Source organism: Nylanderia fulva, unplaced genomic scaffold (genome assembly GCF_048542155.1).
Source record: "Nylanderia fulva isolate GAGA-0341 unplaced genomic scaffold, ASM4854215v1 Scaffold136, whole genome shotgun sequence".
NCBI lineage: Eukaryota > Metazoa > Arthropoda > Insecta > Hymenoptera > Formicidae > Nylanderia > Nylanderia fulva.
In genome coordinates, this window is record NW_028189580.1 from 266,884 (window position 1) to 294,179 (window position 27,296).

The window sequence follows — 27,296 nt, forward strand, 5'->3', positions numbered from 1 at the left end:
CATCTGGTAAATCTATCTATTGCAGTTTAGGCAGTACTGGTACCCGCGGGACGGCGGCAGAGGACCGACGATGTCGAGATAAACCTGGTGGAATCTGCTGTCCGGGACTCGAATGTGTTCTAGCAGGTTTTTGTGATGTCTTTGGATCTTTGCACGTTGGCATGCTAAACAGGTCTTGACCCACTCTGCGGCGTCCTTATTTAGACCTGGCCAAACAAATCGGCGTGCGATTAGATCTCGGGTAGCTCGGACTCCTGGATGCGATAGGCGGTGGATTGTGTCGAATATTCTGCGGCGTAGGATGCGAGGTATGTATGGGCAAATTTCTTCGGTGAAAACGTCACAGAATATTGTGTGTTCTGAGTCGTCGAGGCGTAATTTACGGAGTTGCAAATTCGTCGTTAATGATTTTACTAGTTCTTGCAGCTCTTCATCCTTTAGTTGCTCGAGTGCGATGTCCTCAATGGAGATAATTGTAGGCATGTGTATCTCTTGGATTCGAGATAGTGCGTCTGCGACTGTGTTTTGCGTTCCAGGAAGGTGAACCAGGTGAGTAGTGAATTGTGAGATATAATCCAGTTGGCGCAGCTGTCTAGGAGATGCTCGGTCTGACTTCTGGTCGAAGGCATATATTAACGGCTTGTGGTCCGTTTGCTACTGTACATTCACGACCTTCTACGAAATGCCGGAAATATTTTAGGGCTTTATAGACCGCTAGAAGCTCACGGTCGTAGGTGCTATACTTTCTTTGTGTCTCGGTTAGTTTTTGTGAGAAAAAATTAAGAGTACGTACACGTCCTCTTGGAGTTGTTGCAGTGCGGCACCGATGGCTGTGTCTGAGGCATCTGTTTGCAACACCAGAGGTGCTCTTTCTTTGTGCCAGGAGAGTAGCTTCTTCTAGTTGTCTTTTGCTTTGTTCGAATGCTTTCCGCGTCTCCGGTGTCCAAACTATTGTTCGGTTGTCTCGCTTGGTTGCTCCGGTTGTGAGTTTGTGTAGGGGTGCTTGAATTAATGCTGCTCCTTTAAGTAGGCGTCGGTAAAAATTGATAAAACCAAGGAATCTGCGTAGTTCCTTAACGGTATTCGGTATGGGATAGTCCCTAATTGCAGTTTATGCGCTCTTGGAGGGGGGCGATACCCTCCTGACTAATGGTATATCCCAGGTAACGGACCTTACCCGGCTCCGAAGGTACACTTTTTCACATTGATGGATAGGCCGTGGTTGCTGTAGCCATGACAGGCTTGCACGCACGTGTGTTGCGTGTTGCTCTGGGATTGTAGATGCGATCAAAATGTCGTCAATATAGCAGAACGCATATTCCACCCCTCGGAGGACCGTATCCATCAGGCGCTAAAACGTCTGCGCAACGTTGCAGAGACCGAAGGTCATCTTGTTGAACTGGAAACAAACCAAAGGAGTGATTACGGCGGTCTTGGGTCTGTCCTCTGGGGGCCACTGAATTTGGTGTAATGCTTTGTTGAGGTCAAGCGTAGTAAAGATCTTGCATCCATGTAAACGGTGCGTAAAATCATGTAAATGAGTGACAGTATATTTGTCAGGTATCGTGACTTGTTTAATCGACGATAAACCGCCACATGGTCTCCATGTTCCATTTGGATTTCTTCACCATATGCAGCGGAGAGGCCCATGGGCTAGAGGATGGCTCGCAAATACCCTGCTGGATGAGGGTTTTGGAATTCGAATTCGGGCTGCCTTATAACGTGGTTGGTGAAAGGCGCCTAGCTCGCTCTGCTACAGGGTGTCCGTTGGTGATTATATAATGTTGCACGCCGTGCGTGGGTTTCCTGGCTTTTGATTGGACGTGTCACTTCGTCGAATTCCAGTAGAATTTTTCTGTAACAGTTATCGTAGCTGATTTTTGTTAAACTTGGAGTGTTTGCATGTTGTGATTGCACCTAGCACGTGCAATTTTGTTTTTTGTATCGATTAGTCGGCGGATTGTGGAGATCGACAAGCAGTTTAAAATGCTTTATAAAGTCGGCACTCAATATCGGTTGTTGGACGTCAGCTACAATGAATCGCCAAACGAAATCTTGCGTAGTGCAAGGTTGAGTTTCATTTTGAGCTCTCCTAAGTGGGAATAATAGTGCCGTTGGCTGCGTAAATTGTAAATCTAGCACGGGTAGGTTGTTTGCCTTTCATGAGTTTTGTGTAGAACTGAAACGTCTGCACCGGTGTCCACTAGGAACTTCATCCTTGAGTATTGATCTATGACTGTGAGGCAGTTTGACGTCTCATTGATCTCCGTAGTCGCCCCTATGTACAGAGATTTTATTAGTTTCCTGCGGCTTAGCTCCTTGAGTCCACGTACAAGGGTGCTGGCACTTCTTTGCGTTGGCACCAAATCTATTATGATAGTAACAGAACTCAGGCTTATTTGTTATGCGTAGGTGCAGGTATCAATGTTCTAGTTGGTTTTCTTTTCCTCTGCTACGGGAGCGACGGAATCGTTCGTTGCGATCTGTTGTTTCTTCTGCATTTTTGAGACCCTGTAATGTGAGTGCGCTAGGTGACTCTTCTAATGTAGACAGAACCTGTGGTAGCCTGTGTGTTTAAAAAATTTTTGGGGGCACGTTTGGGGGTTGCTCCCCCCATTGGCCCTTTTTTGGGGCTAGTGCCTTATCAGCCATTCTGCTAATCGCTGGATTTTGATGTGTCGGAGATTGCAAGTTTAAAACCGAAAAAACTTTTTGGAACTGCAAAAAGCCCCGAGAGCGGATGATGGGTTTTTCCAAAATGGTCTCCTGAAGGGGCCCCTCTAAAAGGGGTAGATAAGCCGTGGTTTTTCTCAAAAAGCATCTTGGGCCCCACGGAGTAAAAACCGCGGAGGAGTGCTTCACCCCCCTTCGTCTAGGCGGAAAAAAACCCCGCCGCTTGAGGCTTTCAATTTTTTTTGAGCGGGCGGATTTAGGACGAGAGGGGGACACGTTGCCGGTAATTGTTGTGGAAACGTCCTTTTGTACTTTTTGGTATAAGGGCGTTTAAAATTTTTAGTTAAAAAAAAAGTTAAAATTGGGCAACCATAGCGGGTTTTCCGGTTTTGAAAAAAAGGCGGCTTTTTGATATGGCGGGAAGATACGCAAAACTCCCCTTTTTTGGTTTGGTTTTCTTGGGGTGCGGTTTTCCCCAACGGGTTTTTTTCTGGTTGTGCCGCCCCGGGGGGCCCGTTTCCTTGGGTAGGCGATCCGTCTACAGGCATTTTTATACGCGGGTTTTAAGGGTCGGGGAAAACCAATTTTTAAGCGCTCGTGCATTTTAAAATATTATAAATTTTATAATTTTCCCGGGGGGGGGGGGCCGGGTTAGTTTTCTTCCTGGCCTGTTAAACCCCCTAAAACCCCTTAAAACACTACAAGTCTCCTTACCTGCACCTTAAAAACCCCTTTTTTTGGGGGGTTGTAGAACTACTAAAAAATAAAAAAATTTTGAATTCCCCCGAATAAACCTAAAGGGGCCGGCACCCCCAGGGGGAATTTTTGAGCCAAAAAAAAATAAAATCGGTAAAAAGGGGGTTTGGGGATAAAGGGGGGTCAAAAAGTAAATTTTTTTTAGGGAAAAAAATTTAAAAAAAGTCGTCTTTTCTTCTTTTTCTTCTTTTTTTTCCCCCTGCCCCGTCCGAAGTCACAGGTTTTTTTATAATATTTTAAATTTTTTTCTCAAACCCCCCCAAACCCCCCCCAAAAAACCCCCCCCCCTTTTCCCCCAAAAACCCCCAAAAAAAAGAAAACCCAAAAAAAAAAATTTTGTAACTATCTTTTTTTTTTAAATTTTTTGTTTTTAAAAATGTTGTCCCCTTTAACATTTTTCCCCCTTTTCCCCCTTTTCGCCCCCCCTTTTCCCCCCTCTTTCGCCCCTTTCACCCCTTTCGTCCTCTTTTGTTCTTTAGCCCCCTTTCCCCCTTTTTTCCCCCCTTTTTTTCCCCTTTTTCTCCCCAAACCCCTTTCGTCCTTTCCCCCCTTTTTGTCCTCTCTCCCTCTTTGTCCTCTTTAAAACCCCTTTTTTCCCCCCCCTTTTCCCCCCCCTTTTGTCCTCTTTTGTCCTTTTCACCCTTTTCGTCCTTTTCCCCCTTTTCCCCCAATTTTCCCTTTTTCATTTTGGGCCCCTTTTAACCCCCTTTTATTCGGGCTCACCCTTTTTCATTCGGGGAACCCCTTTTTTTCCCTTTCCCCCCTTTTCGCCCTTTCAAAATTTTTGTCCTTTTAAAACCTCTTTTCCTCCTCACCCTTTTTGACCCTTTTCACCTCTTTCGTCCCTTTTCCCCCCCCCTTTGGGGCCCCTCACCCCTTTTTATTTTTTTTACCCTATTTTATTCCTTTAAAACCCTTTTGGTAATTTAAACCCCTTTGGGACTCAACCCCTTTTATTTTCCCCCTTTTTTGTCCTCTTAAATTCTCCCCTCTTTAAAACCCCGTACGCCTTTTTCCCCCTTTTTCGTCCTCTTTCACCTTTTTCTTTTTTTTTTTCCCCCTTTTTTCCCCCCCTTTAACCCTTTTCCCCCTCTTTTGTCTTAAAATTTTTTTCCCTTTTCACCCCTTTCCCCGTTTGGGGGGGCTTTCACCCTTTTTCTTTTCCCCCCCCAAACCCCTTTGTCCTCTTCACTTTTTTTCGTCCCTTCCCCCCTTTAAATTTTTTCCCCCCTTTTTTAAATTTCAATGGGTTTTAAAAAAAAAAAAATTTTAAATTTTAAAATCATTGAAATTATTTAGCAGCCCCGCCCAGTTTTTTTAAAAAAAATTTTTTTATTTTTTTTATTTTATATTAATTTTAAACTTTCAAATTTTTAAATTTTTTTTTTTGACTTGGCATTTTGGGTTTTTTGAGCAGTTTAAATTTTTTCCAATTTTGGGGTTTTACCCCAAAAAATTTTTTTTTTTTTTTTAATTTTTGGGGGTTTGGGCCCAAAAAAAATTTTTTGGGGGTAACAAAATTTTTTATCAAAAATCATAAGCCTTTTAAAAAAATTTTTTTAAATCTGTAAGAAAAAATTTTTTTTTAAAATCTTTTTGTACAGAAATACCTATTTCATAAGTATATTTTTACTTATTAAATACTCAAAAATATATGGGGAAAAATTTTAGAAAAAAAGTTTTTAGTTTAAAGGGAAAAAAAGGGGAAAGGTTAACCCCTTTGATTGGTATTCATCTTTTGGAAAAAAAAATCTTGGGGTAAGATTTTTTTGAACCCCTTATTGTAAGGGGAAACGAATATTAAAAAAAAAAAAATGTTTCTATTATAAAAAAAATTAGATTTATTCCCCAAAATTTTTTTTATGTTTTAAATTTTTAAAAAAATTTTGGGGGAAAATGCATGATTTTTTATTAAATTTTAAATAATAAAAAATTTTTTGAGTGTCAAGGGGGTTTACGTAATTTTCCCAAGGGGACTATAAAAAAAAAAAAGAACAGATGAATTTTTCATTTTTTTTAACTGCAGTTTTGAAGTATTGTTTTTAGTGAAAAAAATTTTTAAAAATCTTTGCATATTTTTTTAAAATAATTTATAATGTTTTTTTTTTAATTTTTTTTATTTTACAGATCCGGAAAAAAAAAAAAAAAATTAATCGGTGCTTTTGTATAAAATAGGCGTGTTAAAAGCTGCCATAAAGCGCTGAATTAAAAAACATGGGGGGCTAATAGCGCTGAATTTTGGTTTCCCCCGGGGACGCCCCCCTTTCCAATTAAAAAAAAAAAATTTTGTTCGGCCTATTTAACGTATCCAAAAAAAAATTTTCGTTTATAGCTTTTTTCGTGGGGAATAGCGAATTTTTTTTGGGGGGCCCGTGGCCCCCCCTTTTAAAATTAGAAAAAGGATTTTTGTTTTGGGTCTATTACCCCCCCCCCAAAATTTTAAACATTTTTCTTTTAAAAGTTTTTTAAGTTTAAAATTAATCTGGGGACCTTTCCCTTTTGCCCTAGGCCGTCTAATTAAAAAAATTTATTTGATACTTGATCATAAAAGGGTTTTCCCCAAAAAACCGGATATCAAAAACTAAAACTCCCCCAAAAAAACTAAAGGGGGACACAGGCCCCCAATTCCCCATTTGGCAAAAAGGGAAAAAAAAATTTTTTTGGGGGTCCAAAAAGGGTTGAGGAAAAACGATTTTTAAAATTTTTTCCATGGTACTCAAAGGGGCAATTCAAAATTACCCCACCTCGACTTGGGGTTAAAAATTTTTCCCGATCGATTGTTCCACAAATTTTTAAAAGGGGAAGGGGAAGCATTTAAAAATATGCACATTTTTTTTGGGTGGGTGGACTTGGGTTGTTTTCCCTTTAAAACGATGCAAAAATTTTTTATTAATATTTTTCCATAAGGGGTAGTCGTAAAAAAATATACAAAATTGAAGGGGGGAAATTCAATTTTTTGGTGGACAGATTTTTCCCCCTTTCATGATTGAAAAAAAATTTTCCAAAGTTTTTCCTAAAGTTAAATCGCGGGGGGACGGTTATAATTGTGGTCCTATGGAAAATTTCGATTTTTTACATCTTTTGGGGTTTTGGGGAAAACCTTTTGGCCCTTTTGTCGTTTTATAATCGTTGCAAAAAACCCTTGGGGCCCCAATTTTTGGGAAAAAAAAAAAAAAAATCATTTTCCGTACCCTAGATTCAATTCTCCATTAACGTATTGGGCCTTTTGGGAATTAAAAAAACGAGAGAAGGTTTTTGAGAAAAAAGGGTTTTCCGTAGAAAGGAAATGAGGAAAAAACGTTGAAACGAATCGAAAAAGAGGGTTTTTTTTCCAAAAAAAAATTTTTTTATAAATCATGAAAAAACCCCAGATAATGCGTGACCCCTTTTTTAAGGATCCTGAAAAAAAAAGTGATGGGCGTGACAGTACCAAAGGTTTTCGGGGAAAAAAAAAAGTCGGTGGGGGCGTGATAATACCAAAAAGGACCCCGAAAAAAAACGTCAGGGGTGCGTGATCAGTCCCCTAAGGACCTTTTAAAAAAAAACGTAGTGGGCGTGATCAGTCCCCTAAGGATCCTGAAAAAAAAAGTCAGATGGTGGTGTCAGAAAACCCAAAGGTTTGAAAAAAAAAGGAAAAGGGTTTTAAACAGTAAAAAAAGGTTTGAAAAAAAATTAAAAATGGGGCCCCCTGACCCCGTACCCAAAAAATCCTGAAAAAAAAAGTAAAAAAATCCCCGGGGTACATATAAAAAAGATCTTGGGGTTTTTGTTAAAAAAAAATGGGGGCGGAATACCAAAAAGTTTTTAGAAAATAAAGGGGGACGTAAAAAAAAAAAATTATTTAAAAAATGGGCCCCCGGGGGAAAAGGCCCCCCCAAAAAAAATTTTGAAAAAAAAAACCCCCACTCAAAAAAATTGTAAAAAAAAAATATTACGCAAAATGTCCCCGGGGGAAAGGGTTTTTCTTTTAAAAAAAAGGAAAAAAGGGGCAGAGAATAAAAGGAAAAAAAATTTTTCCCTTTTGATCGGCCCCAAAAGGTTTTTTAATTTTTCCCAAAAAAATTTTTTATTTTTTTTTTTCAACAGAGTTAGAAAAATTAAAAAAATTTAAAAATATGTGCCCGATTGGAAAAAAAACAGTTTTTTTAAGTGGTGTTTTTAAAAAGCAAAAAAAATCGTACCCAATGAGCAAAAAAGGGTTTTTATAGGGGGAAAAACTTTTTCTAAAACTGCGTTATTGCGTTCAAGAATGTAAGACTTTGAAATATCCAAAAAGCGATCAATTAGAGCTTTTTGGGTTTTTCCCCAAACCCCTAATTAAATTTCCCCAAGCGTTTTTAAAAAAAAATGCTTACGAGAAAGGAAAAAAAATTTGAAAACCCCCTTTTTAATGAGAAAACCTCTCCTCAGGAGTAATAAATTTTTTCCGTTAATAGATAACAATGGAAAAAGTTTAAAAAGGGCAAATTGGGGTGAGAAAAAAACCCCCCAAAAAGAACCCCCGGAAAATTTGGGGGAAAATTTTTTAACTTTTTGAAGAATGGTACTTTGAAAAAGTTTTAAAATTTTAAAATTTTTATGGGCCCCACCCAAAAAAAAATTTTCCGTTTCACGTACGAGTACCCAAAATTAGGACTTTTCCTCCGGAAGCTATACAAACCCCCAAATTTTTGCAAGTCTTTTCATTGCAATTTTAAACCTTTTTCACCTCTTTTTCCTTTTTGGGGAGGAATATTCGAAAATGTTTAAAATTGTTTTGACATTAAATAAGTTTTGCCCCCAATGTTTTATCTTTGAGATTCCTCAATAGGGGGTAAATTATTTTAAAATTTCCTTTTATTTTAAGAAAAAGGGGAAGATTTTTTCCAAAAAAAAGTAATGATGTTTTTTTTTGGGGGAAAAGTTTTCTCGAAAAAAATTCGAAGTTTTAAAAATCATAAAAAAGCGATTGTTGGATTTACCACGTATCCCTTCCCCTTCTTGAAAAAATTATTTTTTGGAAAGCCCTTTTTTCTAAGCTCGAAAAAACTGAAAAAAAAAATTAAAAGGGGGCCTTTTTTGGGGGAAAATCTGAAAAAAAAAATAACAGAACAAAAGTAATAAAACAAAATTTTTGTTTTTTAAGCTTTTTTTGGGGAAAAATTTTTTAAAAAGGCGTGGGGCCTTCATTTCATTTTAAATTTTTCTTCCCCTTTAAAAATTACCAGATGTTTTTTCAGTTTTCCCCTGATTAAAAAAAAAAAAGTTAATCAAAAAAATGAGAGTTTTTAAGTATTTCCCCAATTAGGGGGGCCAAAAGTTTCGAACAAACATTACCCCAACAAATTTTCCGGGGAAAAAAAAAAAGGAAAAACATTTCATTGCCTCTACCTTCCCCAAAAACATTGGAAAAGGGGAGGGCCTGGGGAAATCCTAAAAAATTTAAAACACGATTTTTAACCATTTGTCGTTAAAACCCCAAAAAAAATTTTAAATGGTTTGGGAAAATTTTTGGTTTTGATTTTAAAAAGTGTATAAGGCTTTAAAAGGGTTTGGGGAAGAAAAAAATCCTCTTTTCTCGAAAATTCGTCTTCCCCGTCATTTTTATGATTTTTTAAAGAAAAAATTGCGGGGAAAAAGAAATCGGATTGTCGGAGGGGCAAAAACAAAAAATTTTACGAAAAAAAGGGGGGGGTTTTAAAAATTCCAGCATTGAATTTTTAAAAATAAAAAGGAAAACCCCAAAAAATAATGATCAAATCGTTTTAAAAAATAGGGCTTTAATCACACAAATCACTAAAATTTTGGGTTTAACGTCAGTATACCAAAAAAACCCAATACCCCCCGAAAAGAACGATAACGAATCGCCCTTTTAAACTTTTTTAAATGATAAAATTGAAAAAATTTTTTAAGGAAAAGTTATAAATATCTGGATGTAAAATGTTTCCTGATTTTTTTTCCCCATGGTGTCAAAAGGGGGAAAAAAGAAGATAGAAACCTTTTAAAATTCCGGAATATTTATTTATTGAACACGATTTTTTTTTAAAACAAAAATAGATTAGGTTGGGGAACTGCAGTATCTGTTTTCCTTTCAATTTTTGTAACTACCCCCAGGTTTTAAAAATGGGGTCTATTTACGATGATGGTTACTAAACCCCCCAGGAGATTCCCCAATGCTGGTAAAACTTGAAAAAATTGAAAAAGGGTTCGAATTAGAATCGAATTTTTAAGAGTATTTTCGCAAAAAATTAGAAAAGGGCAATTTTTTGGGGGGCAAAAGTCCCAAAAAGTTAAAAAACATGACTTTGGGGGTTTTGGTTTTCCGCGAAAGTGGTTTTGGGTGAGTTAAAAAAGGAAATGGTCCGATTTTTTGGGGGAATTTTTTTCGAAAAATTGAATCCCCAAATTTTAAAAGAAGTTTTGGGATCAGCGAAAAAGTGCATAAAAATCCCCTAAGTACTTCTAAAAATTTATGGATAAAATTTAAAAAACCCTTTAATTTTTTTTATTTTCGTCCGATAATCCAATGGAAAAAGGGTTTTAAAATTCTTTGGCGACTGGGTAAAAAAAGTAGAGGTATTCAGCACATGCATGTTGATTGGGGGAAAAAAACTCCAGGGAATTTTTTTTTTTGGGAAAATTTTTCTTTTTGTGAAGGGGAATTTTACGTTTTTCGAAAATACGGTTTTAAGGTGAAATTTTTTTCCGATGAAAATGTTTCGCCAACGTTGTACCGGGGGGACCCCGGAATAAGTGATCAGAAAAAATAAACAAATCGTATTTTATGCGTACGAAAAAAAAACGGAAAAAAAATTATAAAAGAAAATTTTTGGTTTGGGGGTTTTTCCCGTCAGTTTTTTTAGAATTTCGTTTTAAGAGGGCCCTTTTTACTTGATGTCGGTTTAAAAAAAAAAATTTTCCCCCGTAAAGAAAAATTTTACGATCTTCCTCGCAAGGATTTGGGGGAAAGGTTTTTTTTTAAAAGATTATAAACCCCGGTACAAATTTTCCCGGGGGGAAAATGGAAAAAAAATTTTTTGGGAGAAAAAAAAGATTTTTTTTTAAAACCCCCCCAAAAAAAAACAAAAACAAAGGGGGGAAAAAAAAAAATCCGACTTTGAAGTGATAGATTCGAAAAGTCCTTGTATCGAAAAGGGAAAATTTTTTTTAATTTTTGTTAATTTTAAAAACAGAGAAAACGGGGGTTTTTAAGTGCGGATAACTTTTTGGGAATCCCTTTTTCGGTATTTTTAAGATACCCCCGGTCAAAAAGGGGAGTTAATGAGGGGGGGAAAAAAAAGTTTAAAAAAATTTTAAAGAAATTTTAAAAACCCCCGATTTAAAAAATTCTACGAATAACTGTTCGTCCTCATCGATGATTACTATCCAAAAAAACCTAAAAGGGGAATTTGAATTTTTTTTAAATTTGTCCCCTTTTTTTCCAAAAATTTGGGGGAATTTTTCGAAAAAGATGTCAAAAAATAAAAAAATCAAGGGGTACAAAGGCACGGGTTTTTTTAAAAAAACGAAAAAGGGGTTTTTAAATTTAAACCCCCTTTTCGATTAATTTTTAAAAATGAGCCAACAAAAACTTTTACTCGCTTTTTTTTTCTTCTGTTAAAACCCCTGGAGAGATTTGAGTGAAACTCAAAGGACATTCGAGACTTACCCGGATGCCTTTAAAAAAATTAGAGTCTGTTTTAACGAAGGAAAAGAAAAATCCAAAAAAGGTCGAAGAAAACAAAAAAAGCTTTTGAGAAGTTTTGAATTAATGAGAAGCGCGAAATAAAACGAAAACACCCCGACAGGAAAACCCCTGACGATGAAGGGGTTAAAACCGATAAAAACTGAGGGGCGCGAGGGGAAAAATATGGAAGTTTTTTGGAAGTTTTACGACCCGATTGATTATCGAAAGGGGGTTCGCAAGGGGAACCCCAAACCGGGAAAAGAGTTTTTTGATGGAGTATGCCAATTTTAAAAATAAGAATAGATTTGGGGGTGTACGAAGTGGGAGGGGGGGGGAAAGGGGAAAAAAATTTTTTAATTTTAACCCCTTTTAAACCCCTTGGGAAAACAGAAAAAATTTTGGGAAAAAAAAAGGGCTGCCATATTGTCCCACGGGTTTTTTTTTGCAGCTTTCCCAAAATCAAAAGGCCCTTTTTTACAATAAATTTTTTGAATGTTTAAAATACCCTTTTGTCATAAAACTACACCAAAATTTCGCAAGGGGCAGAATGGTTTAAAAAAAATTTGGTGGGGAAAAATTAAAGAATGCAAAATTTTTATAATGAAAAAAGATCCCCGATTTCAAATGTGACACTTTTTATTTAAAAATTCGATTATTGAAATCTTTGAACGACAGATACAGGGGGATGGTTTCTTTGGCCCCAAAACACATTTTCCCCCTTTGGGGGTTTTTTTGCAGCTTTTTCCCCTAAAAAAGGCAATTTTCCCCTTTTTAAAATGTCCGATCAGGATTTTTTAAGTATTTAGGTACCCCGGGGGGATGTGATTTGGGGGGTTTGGGAGTACGACCGAAATTTTTAAAATTTAAATGGCAAAGAGCGATTTTAAAAAAATATCGTGATTTTTTTTCTAGAAACGAATAGGTTTTTTAAAAAGGGTTCTGGAAAAACAATGTTTTCAGGCTGAAAATTTTAAATTTTTAAAAAAAATAGTTGGGGGCCCCAAAAATTGAATTTAAAAATTTTCAAATGAATAAAATTCCGATGATACAAAATTTTTTTTTTTCCCACGGGTTATTTGGCAAAAAGGGTTTTAACACCGCAATGTCATAAAACGACAAAAGATGAAATTTTTCTGAAGCAGAAGATGATTTTGGCCCCTGCTCCCCCAAAATTAAAAAAAAGGGGATAAAATTTTTAAGACAAAAGATGATAAATGTTTGAAAAAGCTGGCATTTTAAAAAGTAATTTTCGATTAAAATTGGCGGGTTAAAAAGATGGGGTTTGAAAAAAACATTGACTAACTTTGGGACTGTAAAAAGGGAAAGATAGGCAATTGTAGTTGGGGGTTAACGCTCTGGTGACGGCAATGTATTTTTTCCATCAAAAAAATTTTTTGGGGGTTGGAAAAAAAAGAAAAAAGCAATTTTAAACGAAAGTAGATAATTAAAAATTTTTAAATTTTTCCCCCAAATTTTTTTGGTTTTTCGGAAAAAAATTTTTCCTTGGCTCTCAGTTATGGAATAACCATACACCAAAAAACAAGGGGGAAATTCATGTAACAATTGGGAAAAATGGATTTTTGGGAAAAAAATGTATTCAGTGATGGTCAAGCCTATGTAGGTTTGTCACGAGAAGTAAATTGGAAGGCCTACATTGAAAATTTTTAAACCACCCCCAAATTAAAAAAAAATCGGAGCCTTGGGGGGAAATAATCGACTGAGATCTATATTCAAAAATGAAAAAGCCACAAATCCCCAACGGTCCCCGGGGAAAAAGGGGTTTGAAAAAAATACGATCGTCGATGGGCTATCCCCAAAAACATTTTTGATGGCAGGGGAAATTTGATTTGTGAGGGGGAAACCCCCCCGGTTTTTGTTACGTGGGGAAAAATATGGGGCCCTTTCAAAAACAAAACTGTTTCGTGTTACGGGGAATGTAATATTAAAAAGTGCGTTTCATTTTGGACGTATTGGCAAAAATTTTTGAAAAATAAAAAATTAAGCATTTTCTGAGGGGATCGCGGTTTTTTGGGAACCCTAAATATTTTAAAATTCAAAAGGTTTGAAGATTGTCGGAAAAAAAAACTTCGGGGAAAAAAGGAAAAAAAAAAGAGTTTCGGAATTTTTACGGCCTAAAAATCGACGTATTTTCCCCCCCCCCTCAATGAGTATTTTAACTCGAATTAAAGCACGTTTTAAAATGTTGCTGGGGAAGTCAAAAATAATCCCCAAGGTTTTAATAAGCTTTTGGAAAAAAAGGTTTTTTTTCAATATTACCATACATTCGACATTAAAAAGGAAAAAAAAAAAGGTTTTTTCCCCTAAAAAGTTTTTTTAATGTAGGGGAAATTTTTAAATGGGAAAAGATAAAAAGGGAAAAATTTAACGAATGTAAGGGTACCGGGTTTTTAAAAGGGAAAACCCCAATGAATTTTAAATTTATCCGTGTGTAATACAGCCAATTTATATACTTTTGTTTTAAAGGTTTTTTTAAAAAAAAAATTTCAAAAATGGATTAAAAACCGGGCCGACGGTAAATCACGATTTTAAAAAAAAAAAAAACAAGGGAAAAGCGCTATATTTTTCAAGGTGAAGAAATGGGGAACGTGGTCACTAAACGTGTATGTTGAGAGCTGACACAAAATCGGAAATGGGATTATTCTAATGATTGGGGGAAAAATGTTCAAAAAAAAAAGGCCCCAAAGGGGGAAAAGGGGGGTTCATACATATTGTTTTAGAAAGTTTTAAAAATGGCGCTGTATAAAGGCCCCCGGGAAGCCCCCAAATGAAACATGGGGTGCCCCGGGCGCTGTATAAAGGCCCCCCAAAAACCCCGGGGAAAAAAACATCGGTGTTGGCGCTGTTTTAAAGGCTCCCGGGAAAAAGTACTTTTTAAAAATCAACTGTTTTTAGGCTGATAAAATTCCCCCAAAAACGCCAAAAAAAAATTATGGGTGCTTGGCGCTTATAAAAGTGTTTTAAAAACCCCTGCTTTTTAAAAGAGGAAAAAGTTTTAATTTGACCTGGCTTCAGGGGCTTTTTAAAAAAATACATCAAGAAAAAAATTTTTCCCGACATAAATTGTATGTCGGAAAATGGGAGAGGACAAAGGGGAAAAATATTTTGGTTGCTTCTAAAGGGGGAAGGGCGTTTTGGGGGGGCCCATTTTTTATTTTAAAAATTTTATAAAAGGGGAAAAAAATTTTATTCTTTTTCAATTAAATAAATGTGAAAAGTTTCGTTTAAAAGTTTTTTAAAAAATTTACAAACATTTACATATATGTTTTTAAAAAAATATATAGGTATACTTTAATATAATTAAAATTTTTAAAAGGGACATATATACCATAAAATTTCAATTATTTTGAACTGTATTGCAAAAATTTTGGTACTTATACAAAGATGGGGGTTTAAAAAACGAAAATCCTATTAAAATTTTTTTACTTGAATTACTATTAATTTATAATAAAAATTTATTATGGGGAAAGGGGTCTATATATTGTACTTTAAAAAGAAAATGTTTTTCCCCAAAAAAAAACATAAAAATGAAAAGGTCAGGCCATGTTTTAAAAAAAGGCACTCAAAAATTTAAACGATCTAATAAAAATTATCACCCCAAAAGGGGAAAAAAATATGTTATTTTAAAGGGGCCAGTTTTTAAAGGGGGAAATACGTAAAAAAAGTATATTATTAAATTTAGTAATAATAATTTCCCCGAAAAGTAAAAGATATTTTAAAATTAAAAAGCAAATTTTCATTTTAAAATACATACATTTTAATAAAACTGATTTTCCCTTTTTTCTAGAAAATAGTGCGAATTTTATCTTTTTGCCAAAATTAATAGGCGTTTATAGAGATTTGATTTGAAAAAATTAACTAGCCCCTACAATGAAAAATTTTAAATTCTCGTAATTCCCCAGTACCCAAAATTTTTAATGACTCAGAAAAATAAACATGGCATCCGTTTTTTAAGTCTCGAATTTTACCTTTCGGGGTTACTTTTAAAACTTCCCCCGGTTTTGAACAGAAGAAGCAGCAAGTAAAAGTATTTTTTGGGGGCAGTTTTTATATTTTAAACGATTTTTTGGGGAATTTTAAAAACCCTTTTTTGTTTTTTTTAAAAAAACCCGTGCCCCTTTTTTAAAAATGACTTTTTCTTTTTTATTGTTTCGTAATTTCCCCCAATCTGGCAAAAAAAGTACAAATTAAAAATTTTCTAATTCCTGAGGTTTATTTGGATAGAATCATCGATGAGTGGGGGAACGTAAATATTCGTAGAATTTTTTTTGAGAGCTTTAATTTAATTTTAAAGTTTTTTTTAATTTTCTATTTTTTACCTCATAAACCCCCGATCCCCTTTTTTTTTCCTATTTCATTTCCATACCGTACAAGGGTCCCCCCAAAGGGGGTTGCAACCCCTTTAAAGCACCCCTTCTCTGGGGTTTTTTAAGAAAACCCCCTTGCAAAATTTTCCCAGTTTCGATGCCAAGGACTTATTCGGCTCTATCATTCAAATTGATTGGGGTTTTTGACTTTGTCGTGGATTTTTAAATTGAGTTTAAAAACTTTGATTTTTCTCCAGAAATTTTTTGTCCATATTTCCCCCAGGCTAATTTTTTAGGGGATTATAATCGTTTATAAACCTTTCCGCTCCCCTTCGAGGAAGATTTTTCAATTGCTTTAATTTTGTAAAAAATTTTTTACCGACTATTGAATGAAAAGATAACCCCCTCTTAAAACGGAAAAAATTTCAGTAATGGCCGAGGGGAAAATCGAACCCCCACCCCCCGGGGTATATTAGTTTTGTTTTTTTCGGACGCATGCAATACAAGGTTGTTTATGATTTTTATAAAATTTTTACCCCCATCGTACAAAAATTGGCGAAACATTTTTTTCTGGAATTTCACACGGGGTTCGATTTTTTTAAAAAAAGTAGCAAAAATTTTTCCAAAACCCGGGGATTTTCCTATTACTGGAGCCCCCTTTATCCAAATCCCTTTTAATGGGGTGTGCTGAAAAACCCCTACTTTAAAATTCCCGGGGGCCAGAAGTAATGAGAAAAATTTTTCCATTGGGGTTTTGGGCGAAAAAAAAAAAAAAATCAATCATTTTGGTTTGAATTTTAGACAGAATTTAGAAACTTCAGGATCGTATGCACTAGTTCGCTGATGCCTAACTTCTCTTTATCGGGTTATATCTCGTAAAATTCACCCAAATCGGACCATTTCCATTCCCTAGGACTCAAATTTCCAAAAAACCACGTCCCCCGGACCCTTTAAAATGCAAGTCAGGCATTTTAATATTGGACGGTTTGTCGCCAAAATGGATCCGATTTCTCAATTTTGCGAAAATACTCATTAAATTCGTTCTAATTGGAACCTTTCAATTCGTTCAAGTTTCTACCAGCAGGTATCTCTTGTGGTTGTAACCATTCGATAATAGATACCACTTTTCAATTTGTCGGTAGTTGCATTATTGAGAAGGAAAAACCATATACGGGAGATTCAACTGAATCTACTTGTTTCGACATCAATCGTGTTCTAATAAATAATATTCCCGGCAATGAAAAGGGTTTATTTTTCGTTGTCCATTGACACCATCGGGAAATTTAAATCAGGGAAACACATGACACCAGAATTTATAACGTTATCCTTGGAAAATCTTCAATTTTCATCATTTATAAAGCTTCAATACAGATTTGTTATCGATTTTTTCGCGTGTTTGGGTTTGTAAAATGATCGTTAATATCCCGAATTTTCCCGGATTTGTGTGAGGGAAAGCCCTACGTTTTAAAAACGATTTTGATCATTATTTTTTTTTTTTTCCTGTACATTGTACAAATCATCCCGGTAATTTTTTAACCACCTTATTTATTTCGTATTGTCGCTTTCGTCATCGACAATCCGTATTCTGTTCCTGCAACTTATATTTAATAGATCATAATGAGGGCCGGAAGACGAATTTTTGAGTAATGAGGATTATTTCTTTCAATCATTGAAAAACCTTATAAAATTTATTAATATCTACCAAATTTTCCCAAACCACTTTAGATTTCTTAGGTATACCTCAACGAGAATGTGCAACTCGTGATTCAAATTTATATAGGATCTTCCGGAGGATACCTTATCCAATGTTTCTTTGTAAAGGTAGAGGCAAATGAAATGTTCTGCCTTTTACTTTGCGGATCATTTGTCTATGCGGTATATGTTTGTTCGAAACATTGCCCATCAATTGCACTACTTGAAAGCTGCTAATTCTCTGATTAAACATTTTTTCGTAATCATTGAAATCTGACAAAACATCTGGTAATGATTGTGCCGCAAGATTATTTCAAAATGCAAGTAGAAGGCAAACACGCCTTTTGGAAATTTACCCAAACAAAGCTTACAAACGAATTCAGTATTATTACTGTGTTCTGTTACGTTTTGCTATCAGATCTTTCCAAAAAGGTCCGTCTATTGTTTTTCCTCAGCTTCTCGAGCTTAGAAACGTCTCTTCTCAAGCATAATTTTTCGCAAGAGATGCAAGGGGATACGTGGTAAATCCCAACAATCTCTTTTTCATGTCTTTAAATGCTTCGTAATTTGCGAGAAAATCTTTTCCTTGTCCAAACAAACATCAGTTACATTTTTTGGGATAAAATTTTGCTTTATTCTTAAAATCTTTGGAAATTTCACCTACTTTATCCATATTGATGAATCTCAAAGATGAAAACAGTTGACAAAACTTATTATAATTGTCGATCAATTTGTAAACATTTTTTCGAATATTCCTCACGAAGGAAATGAGGTGATAAAGTGTTTAATCGTTGCAATGTATGACTTGCAAAGATTCGGATTTGTATAGCATTCCGGAGGATGTCCTAATCTGCTACTCGTACGTGAAACGGAACAATTTTTTAGCTGTGCCATGAATTTAACATTCATTATCTTTTTCAAAGTACCTTCTTCAAACAGTTCCAAAAATTTTACAAACTTTCCATGGAAGTATCATTTATGTGGCATTTGTTCTCATCACAATGCCACATTTTAACTTTTTACCATTGTTATCTATTAACGGCAAAACATTTATTACTCCGTGAGGAGAGGATTGTCTCATTATAAGTGGTTGCTCAAACTTTTTCCTTTGCTCGTAAGCAGTTTCATAAAAGTACGCTTCGGAAGACGAAGTATGTTTGGATAAGCCACAAGAGCTCTAAGTTGATCGCTTTTTGGATATTTCAAAGTTCTACATTCATTGAATCGCAATAACGCAGCTTTAGCAACGTTTTTCAAATATGAAAACACTTTTCTTGCTGCATTGAGGTACGATTTTTTTTGCTATTACACACCACTTAAATAGATAGATAGATAGATAGATATATTTATTGCCGCCCCAATTGGGGATTACAAGGCGCTTTTTTTACAGGAGCGTTCCCAAACCTTACCTTCCTTTACCCTTTTTCCTTAGCCTAAACTTATATCTATAACTTAATCTAATTACATGTTTTTCGCCACGCCTCTCCTCTTCGCCGCCTTTCTCATCTTCTCTCGCATTTCTACCCTACCTACACACACACACATGTCCGCCTTTCCCTAACCTTTCTTATTCTAAATTATCTTAACCTACGCAATCTTACATTCTACTTAGCCTATGTTGGACCTCGGCTTCCGGTTTACCGTTATTCTTCCACTCCTTTCCTCTCCCTCCCTCCTCTCTCTCTCTCACACTCACTCACACACTCACTCCCTCCCTCTCTCTACTCCCCCTTATCCCTACCCTCTCTCATCCCCCTGTCCTCCTTTTACCTCCTTCTCCTTCTCCCCTTCCCCCTTTCCTCTTGCTTCCTCTAACCTTTTTAACCATATTTCCCCTTCCCCCTCCTCTCCTAATATCTCCTTTACCATTTCCTGCCAAGCTCTCTTCCCTTCCCCCATCCCTCCCTTCCTCCCACACATGCTCCCACGTCTCTAACCCTCTCCCACATATCCTGCACTTCCTATCCTCCTCCTTTTCCCACTACCTATTTCCTTTCATTTCATTCCCCAGTCTATACCTTGCCATCCTCCTCCATCTACCTTCCGCCCACCCTTTCTTCAAATAGCCCGGAATCCCCTCCCCTTTAATCTGTTTGTACCACTTATTATATTCCGATTTTATCATTTTTCCTACCCTCTCCTCTCTCTGTTCCTTTCCTTCCCATTCCTCAACTTCTTCCCATCTGAACTCCCCCTTTTCCCTTCTTTCCTCTATCTCCCTTAATCCCATCCCCTTACCCTCAAAAAATTCCCTTCTTTCTCTCTCCCACCCTGACAATTCCCCTCCTTTTTTTGCCCTTTCTTTAATCTCCCCCAAACATATTCTCGCCAACCATCCTCCCTTACCCTCTTCTAACCTTCTCTCATATCCCCATGCTCTTCTTCCCATCCTTGTCCTTATCTTTTCCCTTTGCAATTCCTCCCTTACCATATATCCAGGCGTTCTCCAATCCACTCCTAACATCCATCTCAGATACCTTTCTTGTATCCTTTCCAATCCCTCTCTCTCTTCCCACCCCCATATCTCCACCCCGTATCCCAAAACCGTCCACACTAACGCATCGAAGAGCCACAACCTCCTCCCCCAGTTATTCCCAAATCTCCTCTTACCTATTCCCCATACCTGTCCCATAATTGCTGCCCCTCTCTTTATTCTGTCCCTTACCTGTCCCTCTTGCCCCCCCTTCCTTTGAATCACATATCCTAAATACTTGTACTCCTTTACCTCCTCTAATTTTTTTCCCTTCCAAAACCAACTAGCCTTTTTTAACCTCCCTCCCCCCCTTCTGCATCTCATCACCTTCGACTTCTTCTCATTCAGTTCCAGTCCCTTCCCCTCCAGATATCTCCCTAACCTCTCCATCATACACCTCATCCCCCCCTCATCTTCTGCCAACAGCACCACGTCATCTGCGTACGCTAATGTATAGACCTTGCCCTCTCCTAATCTCACACCCCCCCACCTCCCTTTCTCCATTTCCTCCTCCAAGTCCGCCATCAACATGTTAAACAGGAGCGGGCTCAGTGGGCATCCCTGTCTCACCCCCCTCCCCGTCCAAAACTTCTCTTCCAAAACTTCTAAAACTTCTCATGAAAACACTTTTCTTGCTGCATTGAGGTACGATTTTTTTGCTATTACACACCACTTAAATATCTGTTCGGCTTTCAATCGAGCACATACTGTTCATTTATTAATTTTTCTCGACATCTGTTGAATATAAAACTCTGAATATTTTGGAAACTTAAAACACTTTTGCCAAGATCGAACGGTATTAAATTTTTCCTTCATTCTCTTGAACATTTTCCATCTTTGTACAATAGACTTCTCGCTACGTTTTGCATTGCACCTCTTGTTGTACAATTTTTTTGAGTCGGGATATTTTTGTCTGAATTTTCGTTGGCGGTTTCTTTCACGCGCAGCATTTTTTAAATAATTTTTTTTTTTGACGTACCTTTTATTTTCTACATCTTTTTGGTATTTGCCCCGCTTTCTTTTACGTATTCCCTCAAGATCTTTTTTATATATATCACGCATTTTTTGACGCTTTGTTTCAGGATCCTTTTGGTACTGATCACGCACCATCTGAAGTTTTGTTTCAGGATCTTTATGGTACTGATCACGCACCATCTGACGTTTTGTTTCAGGATCCTTATGGTACTGATCACGCACCATCTGACGTTTTATTTCAGGATCCTTATGGTACTGATCACGCACCATCTGACGTTTTATTTCAGGATCCTTATGGTACTGATCACGCACCATCTGATGTTTTGTTTCAGGATCCTTATGGTACTGATCACGCACCATCTGACGTTTTGTTTCAGGATCCTTATGGTACTGATCACGCATTATCTGACGTTTTGTTTCAGGATCCTTATGGTACTGATCACGCATTATCTGATTGAAATAAATATACATATATATACATTCTTTATTTTATTTAAATAAAAACCCTATAGATAAAACTTTATAATCCTAACATATTATGAATTGTTAAATAAATCGCAAAACATAATTGATACTATAATTATTTGGTGAATAACATTATTGATAATAATAAGAGAAATAATAGAAAATAGTATTGTGATTGTGATTGAAACAAACATTCTTTCTAAACAGAGTTCGATTATAGTATAAGTTTCTTGATTTAAAATGTGCTATATTTAAATCATTTAATTATTTTTTTTGTTCAAGTACATTTAACAGCAAAAACTGCATATACGTAGATATGTATTTAACTCTACTGCCATTACTTGAAACAAATACATTATTCGATATTAACAAATTGGAACTCTGGAATTACGAGTAATTATTTTTCATTGTACAGACTAGGTTTAAATTTTTGAGGACCTTCTTTTGAACATGGCTTGACCTTTTCATTTTTATGATTTTTTGGAGATAGGGTGAGAGAGGACGAATAAGGGTAAGAAAAGACGATATAGGCGAAAGAGGGTGAGAGAGGACAAAAAAGGGTGAAAGAGGCGAAAGATGGTGAAAGAGGACGAAAGAGGGTGAAAGAGGACGAAAGAGGACAAAAGAGGACGAAAGAGGGTGAAAGAGGACGAAAAAGGGTGACAGAGGGTGAGAGAGAATGAAAGAGAGTGAGAGAGGACGAAAGAGGGTGAGAGAGGGCGAAAGAGGGTGAGAAAGAATAAAAGAGGGTTAGAGAGGACGAAAGAGGGTGAGAGGACGAAAGAGGGTGAAAGAGGGCGAAAGAGGGTGAAAGAGGACGAAAGAGAGTGAAAGAGGACGAAAGGGGGTGAGAGGGAATTAAAGAAGGTGAAAGAGGGTGAGAGAGAATGAAAGAGGGGTGAGAGAGGACGAAAGAGGGTGAGAGAGGACAAAAGAGGGGTGAAAGAGGCGAAAGATGGTGAAAGACGACGAAAGAGGACGAAAGAGGCGAAAAATGGTGAAAGAGGATGAAAGAGAACAACAGAGGGTGAGAGAGAACGAAAAAACTGAAAAAATAGGACGCAAGAGGGTGAGTTAGGGCGAAAGAGGGGTGGGAGTGGTGGTGGAAGTGGGGGCGGGGGGCGGGATGTGGGAGGGAAAGGGGTGGGTGGAAGTTGAGGGAGGTGTGAGTAAAAGGTGAGAAGAGATTTATATATATATTATATATATATATATATATATATATATAATCCTGATGACGTCAGCGGACGCGGACAGAGAAGACGACGTTACTTCATTTTTCATGAAAAACGTCACTTTTTGACCGCTTGTATCTCCAGAACGGCTTGGCCGATTTTATTCCTTCTTGGCTCAAATTACTCGTGGCGATGCCGCCTTTCAGGTTATATTACGTGCAATTCAAAATTTTTTATATTTTAGTAGTTCTACACCCCCAAAAAATGGACTTTGATGGTGCAGGATAAGGAGACTTGTAGTGTCTTTTAAGGTCTTTTAGGGTTTGAATTAAGGTCTTTTAGGGTTTGAACATGGCCGGAGACACTACCGCGTCTCCTAATAAAAGAAAAACCGTGTCTCTTGTCTCGACCAGCACATCCCAACAGATACATGTCCAAACATCGTGCAAATTCGTAAAATGTAACAACATGGAATAATAATTCTAAACACTTTCCATATATCTTTTTCCACTTTTAAATCTTTTAGGTACGAAATTTATTTTCTCTGATGGAATATCATTGGAAAGTGTTTAACAATTTTACGGACGTCAAGATCTTAGAAAATTACGTTATATTCACTAGAAAAGTGGTAGTATTTTATGCAAGTAAGAAGCCAATCATCCTCATTTTTGCTTGATCGGGTATTTAGAATATCGTAAATTTATTTATTTCGTGAATAGCTGTCATTATAAATATTACATGATAAATGTGGATCAAACGATAGCACAGTGCGAATCGTTGTTCGCAGCTTACGTTTACGTGTCGACGTCATTGTACCTGATAATGCCAATGACGCCGCAGATTATGGACCTTGTGATGCCTCTCAATGAGAGTCGTCCGCGAAAGTTTCTATTTAAAGTCGAATATCGCATAGATCGGGAGAAATATTACTATTTCATCTTATTTCATTCATATGTGGCGATTGTAACACTCATGTCAATTGTGGTCTGTGTTGACACTACTTACATTGCTTACTTGAAACATGGATGTAGTTTATTTGCAGCCATCGGGTAAACATAGTTTTAATAGTTACCATAATGTATAAAAACAGTTTTTTTTTATTACATATAATTAAAATTATACATACAGTAACAAAATTTGCATTTCATATTTAGAATTCTATATTTATAGAGTGTAAAGTGCTAAAATTTGAGAGTGTAAAGTAAAAAAAACTTTAATAAAAAAAATTTTGGAAATTCAGTATCTATTATTATTATGCAATTGATTTATTTTTTTTCTATAATCACAATACAATTCTTAGAAAAACCCAGTTGAAATTTAATTTGTTTTAGACATCGATTAGAGCATATAGTTACGAGAGAATTCAGTCAGACGAGCTACTTGAAGAGAAATAAAGAAAGAACGTATGACATGGAAGATATCGATGATATTGATTTCAAAGAGAGAATTTTTCGTGAATTAATTATTTGCTTGAAAAAACATCAGCTGGCATTAGAGTACTGCTTTTCAATTATTTCAATAATGAGCATGCGCTTATAAGAAATTTGAATATTAATTTATCTGAAAATTACAATTTTAGTTAAGAAATAGATTCGTAAAGAATTTATCGAATATATTCCTAAAAATCACGAATTATATTCTTGTCATCAGATATACCCACATATTGGAATCTTCGTTCATGTTATCAACAGGCATTCAATTGGCATGTAATATGCTCGCCATGAGCCTCTCATTAATTCAAGCAAGTATATTATTACATGTCTTAGAAAAAAAGAGGAAAAATTTATTTTTAACACACAGTATATAATTGTTGTATCAAATTCTATTTGTATCCAGGTAGTAAGTAATCTTGATGATATCAAGGATTCCATTAGATATAGCTGTATGTGCTTAGGAGAGTTTTTCCATCTTTTATGCATGTCTCTGCCGGGACAAAGATTGATGGATCACAGCATAAACGTATTTGATAAGGCATAAGAATAATATATAAGATATTTGATAGATAAAAGTTAAGAAAAATATCGTTGGAAAGTATATACATGTAACATATGTTTTGAATAACATTATTTAAAATAATATAATACGAGTACATATTATTTACAATAGTTATATACATTTATAACAGTTACTAGATATTCCATGATTTTTAATAGACAGCAAACTCCCAACACGATATGCAGCATTCTCATATATTTTTCAATCCTGTTCAATATATATATATATCGCGTTTCTCTCTATAAGAGATATTTTTTATATAGATATTTTTAAAAAATATGTATATTAACAGAACGTGGAAAAACTATCGGACATATTTTTAATAGTAAGTTCTTTGATCTTTGAGACAATTTTTTCTTAAGCAAAAGTGTCGAGGCATCAATAATTTCCTGTCATAAGCAATTATAAAAAAAGGATAAAGTATATTTTGTGAAGTTAGCAAATCGACACTATTAAATCAATTTTAGATGAAATTTATTTTAATAAAATTTTAATTCGATAACTTAGTTAAAAACATATGTGATGGAGATTTAAAACACGCAACACACTTTATTTCTTTTGACATTTTTAGTAACAAAAAGTCCAGAATGTGATCGGAGAATCTGATATTAATAAAATATTCGATAATTGTGGAACATGCTACATTAATAATTATATATTTATATTAATGTATATACAATTTTAAAAAACTCTTCCTTAGACAAGAAATCTTTCAGTTGTAGATCACATTGGTATACATTCTCGTTAAAAAGCAAAAAACTCTTATGGATATTGCTTTACAGGAGTACCTTGTACGTTAACCACCGGGAAAATATACATAATGTCAATGGCCAATTTTAGAATGGTAAGAGTCACATATGACAAACTATATATTTACAACGTCCTTGTCTTTATAATTTAAGATAGCACTAAAAGAATAATATTCTCCTTTTTTTAAGATAGTACAAAGCGCTATGTCTTACTACATGACGTTTTCCTCTCTGAAATAATTATAATGCATTTATTATTATTCTAATCAAATATCTGTAGTAGATAGTTTTATATTGTAATAAAAATAAATTTTTAAATGTTCTTAAAGTTATATATAAAATGTGTGTGCCTTTTTTAATATATTATATATCTTATAATTCTTGTAATTGCGTGAATGCGGTGTAAAATATAGAAGATGGATATATTAATCAATTACAAAATAATAACATATTATATATTATTATATATTAATAACATATTATATATAATAACATATTTATATATTATTTATATAGAATGTTTCAAAACCACCAGATATCATATTAATAGCAGATTTTCCGGATAATTTGGACTTTTCCTCAGTGAAAATATCGAGAAAACTCATCATTTTTTGCAAATTTTTAACTTATATCTTTGAAATAAAACTTCAATTTAATTATTTACAATTTTAATTAATACAGCGACATTTTCGCCAAGAGAAGTATATTTTATAACTTTAAACTTTAACACTAGAAACATTACAAATAAAATATATAACAATATGTGCATAATAATAGATTATTACAACAAACCAACCTGGGTGTAAAAATTAAACAACAAAAATGTTTTGCTTAAAAGTTGAAATAATTTAAACTTACTCGGTTCGTTTCTGTGCACGCTTATCTGAAACGACTGTATTGTTTTTGCTGAAGAAATGCTACTTCTTTATCATTTCATGAACAATTTGCAATTTCTATCCGAATTATTCAATCTTCTGCAAATTGCTGGAATGTAGAGACATCTCATATCGATCAGCTAAATGCGTGCCTTTTATGGCTCGCTTAAGTTTGACAATTCGGTATTATCGTAACTACATTGTTTTTGTTATCTACGTCCGTTCTTCCTCATATCAGACATTTAAAAAGAAGACTGATTCGCGACGAGATATTCGTACAAGAACTACCTGCGATATAATGCACGCGGAAATGGAAAAGTACTATGCCAGAAATAAATTCTACTTGTCGAGAATTGGTAGTTGGCCATATCAGCATAAGGTACTCAAAATTCTGCTACCATGTATCTTAATAATGGTACAGTATTCTTTCATGGCAACCGTGGTAACGTATCTACTAATATACTAATTGTGCAAGTAGTGTAAACGCGTTTTGGCAAATAAAATTCATTAAGAAATATATCATTCAATATCTATTTTTTAATTATTTTTTTGTTATTGATCGATGTATATGTATATTTAATTCATAGATACTTGTATTACATGACACTTGGGGTGATGTAGATCTAGCTGTAGAAAGTGTAATTACCATTATTCCTATCGTTGGTTCCAACACAAAATTGTTTAATATTGTTGTATATAATGATAAAGTGAGTTTTTAAATACATATAATATATATGTGTATTTATTTATTGTTAATCTTTTCTTTTTCTATTGTTTATCAGTTTCGACATTTATTGCAACTCATGAATGATCATTGGAATGCCTTTAGTAATAAATCTGATCGTTGTGTCTTGAAATATTATGCTGAGATTGGTCAAAAGGTGACGAAATATTACACAGGTAATGAATAATATTTTGAAATGACAATAAAAAACCTACGTAACACTATTGCAAGATTGACTTTGGTTTTTTTAATATAATTAAAAACACATTTTTTTAATTTGAAAGAAGTTGGTTCAATTTGAACAATTTACAATCATGAGTTACACATTTTAATTTTTAGAGAATGATGGAAAATTACATAATAATTTATAGTAATCTAAAAATCGGGCTAAATTTCTTTTTTCACAACCCGAAAGTAAATGTTCCATTTGTTTATCAGAAATTTTAAAATTTTGTTTTATCCAAAACGGAAAATTAACGTTTAAAAAAACTAATGTATTGAATTTTAAAATTTTTTAAATTTTTGGTAACCCTAAGTCTCGCATAACCCTTTAATTTTTTTTGCGAACACTAATTTACAACACTTTTTTTAAAAAATTTAGTTTTAAATTAAAAAGTACACCTGCTATTTTTTCCCCCCGATGACTTTTTTTTTTATTTTCCTTCAGCCCTTCACCCTCACTGGGAAAATTTCGAAATTAATTTTAACGCGCAACTGATAATTAATTTAAAAATTTTTGTAGTTTTGACTTGT

General features: G+C 35.0%; 1 protein-coding gene across 1 annotated transcript; it reads left to right on the plus strand.

Annotated features, from left to right (window-relative positions):
- Positions 1 to 1,596: 1,596 nt before the first annotated feature.
- Positions 1,597 to 25,184, plus strand: LOC114940809 (uncharacterized). Its single transcript, XM_085479986.1, is given in 9 exon segments — positions 1,597 to 1,725; positions 22,727 to 22,844; positions 22,988 to 23,249; positions 23,532 to 23,696; positions 23,851 to 23,945; positions 24,041 to 24,173; positions 24,912 to 24,983; positions 24,985 to 25,039; positions 25,134 to 25,184. Coding segments are annotated over 9 exon segments (1,080 nt in total).
- Positions 25,185 to 27,296: the final 2,112 nt, after the last annotated feature.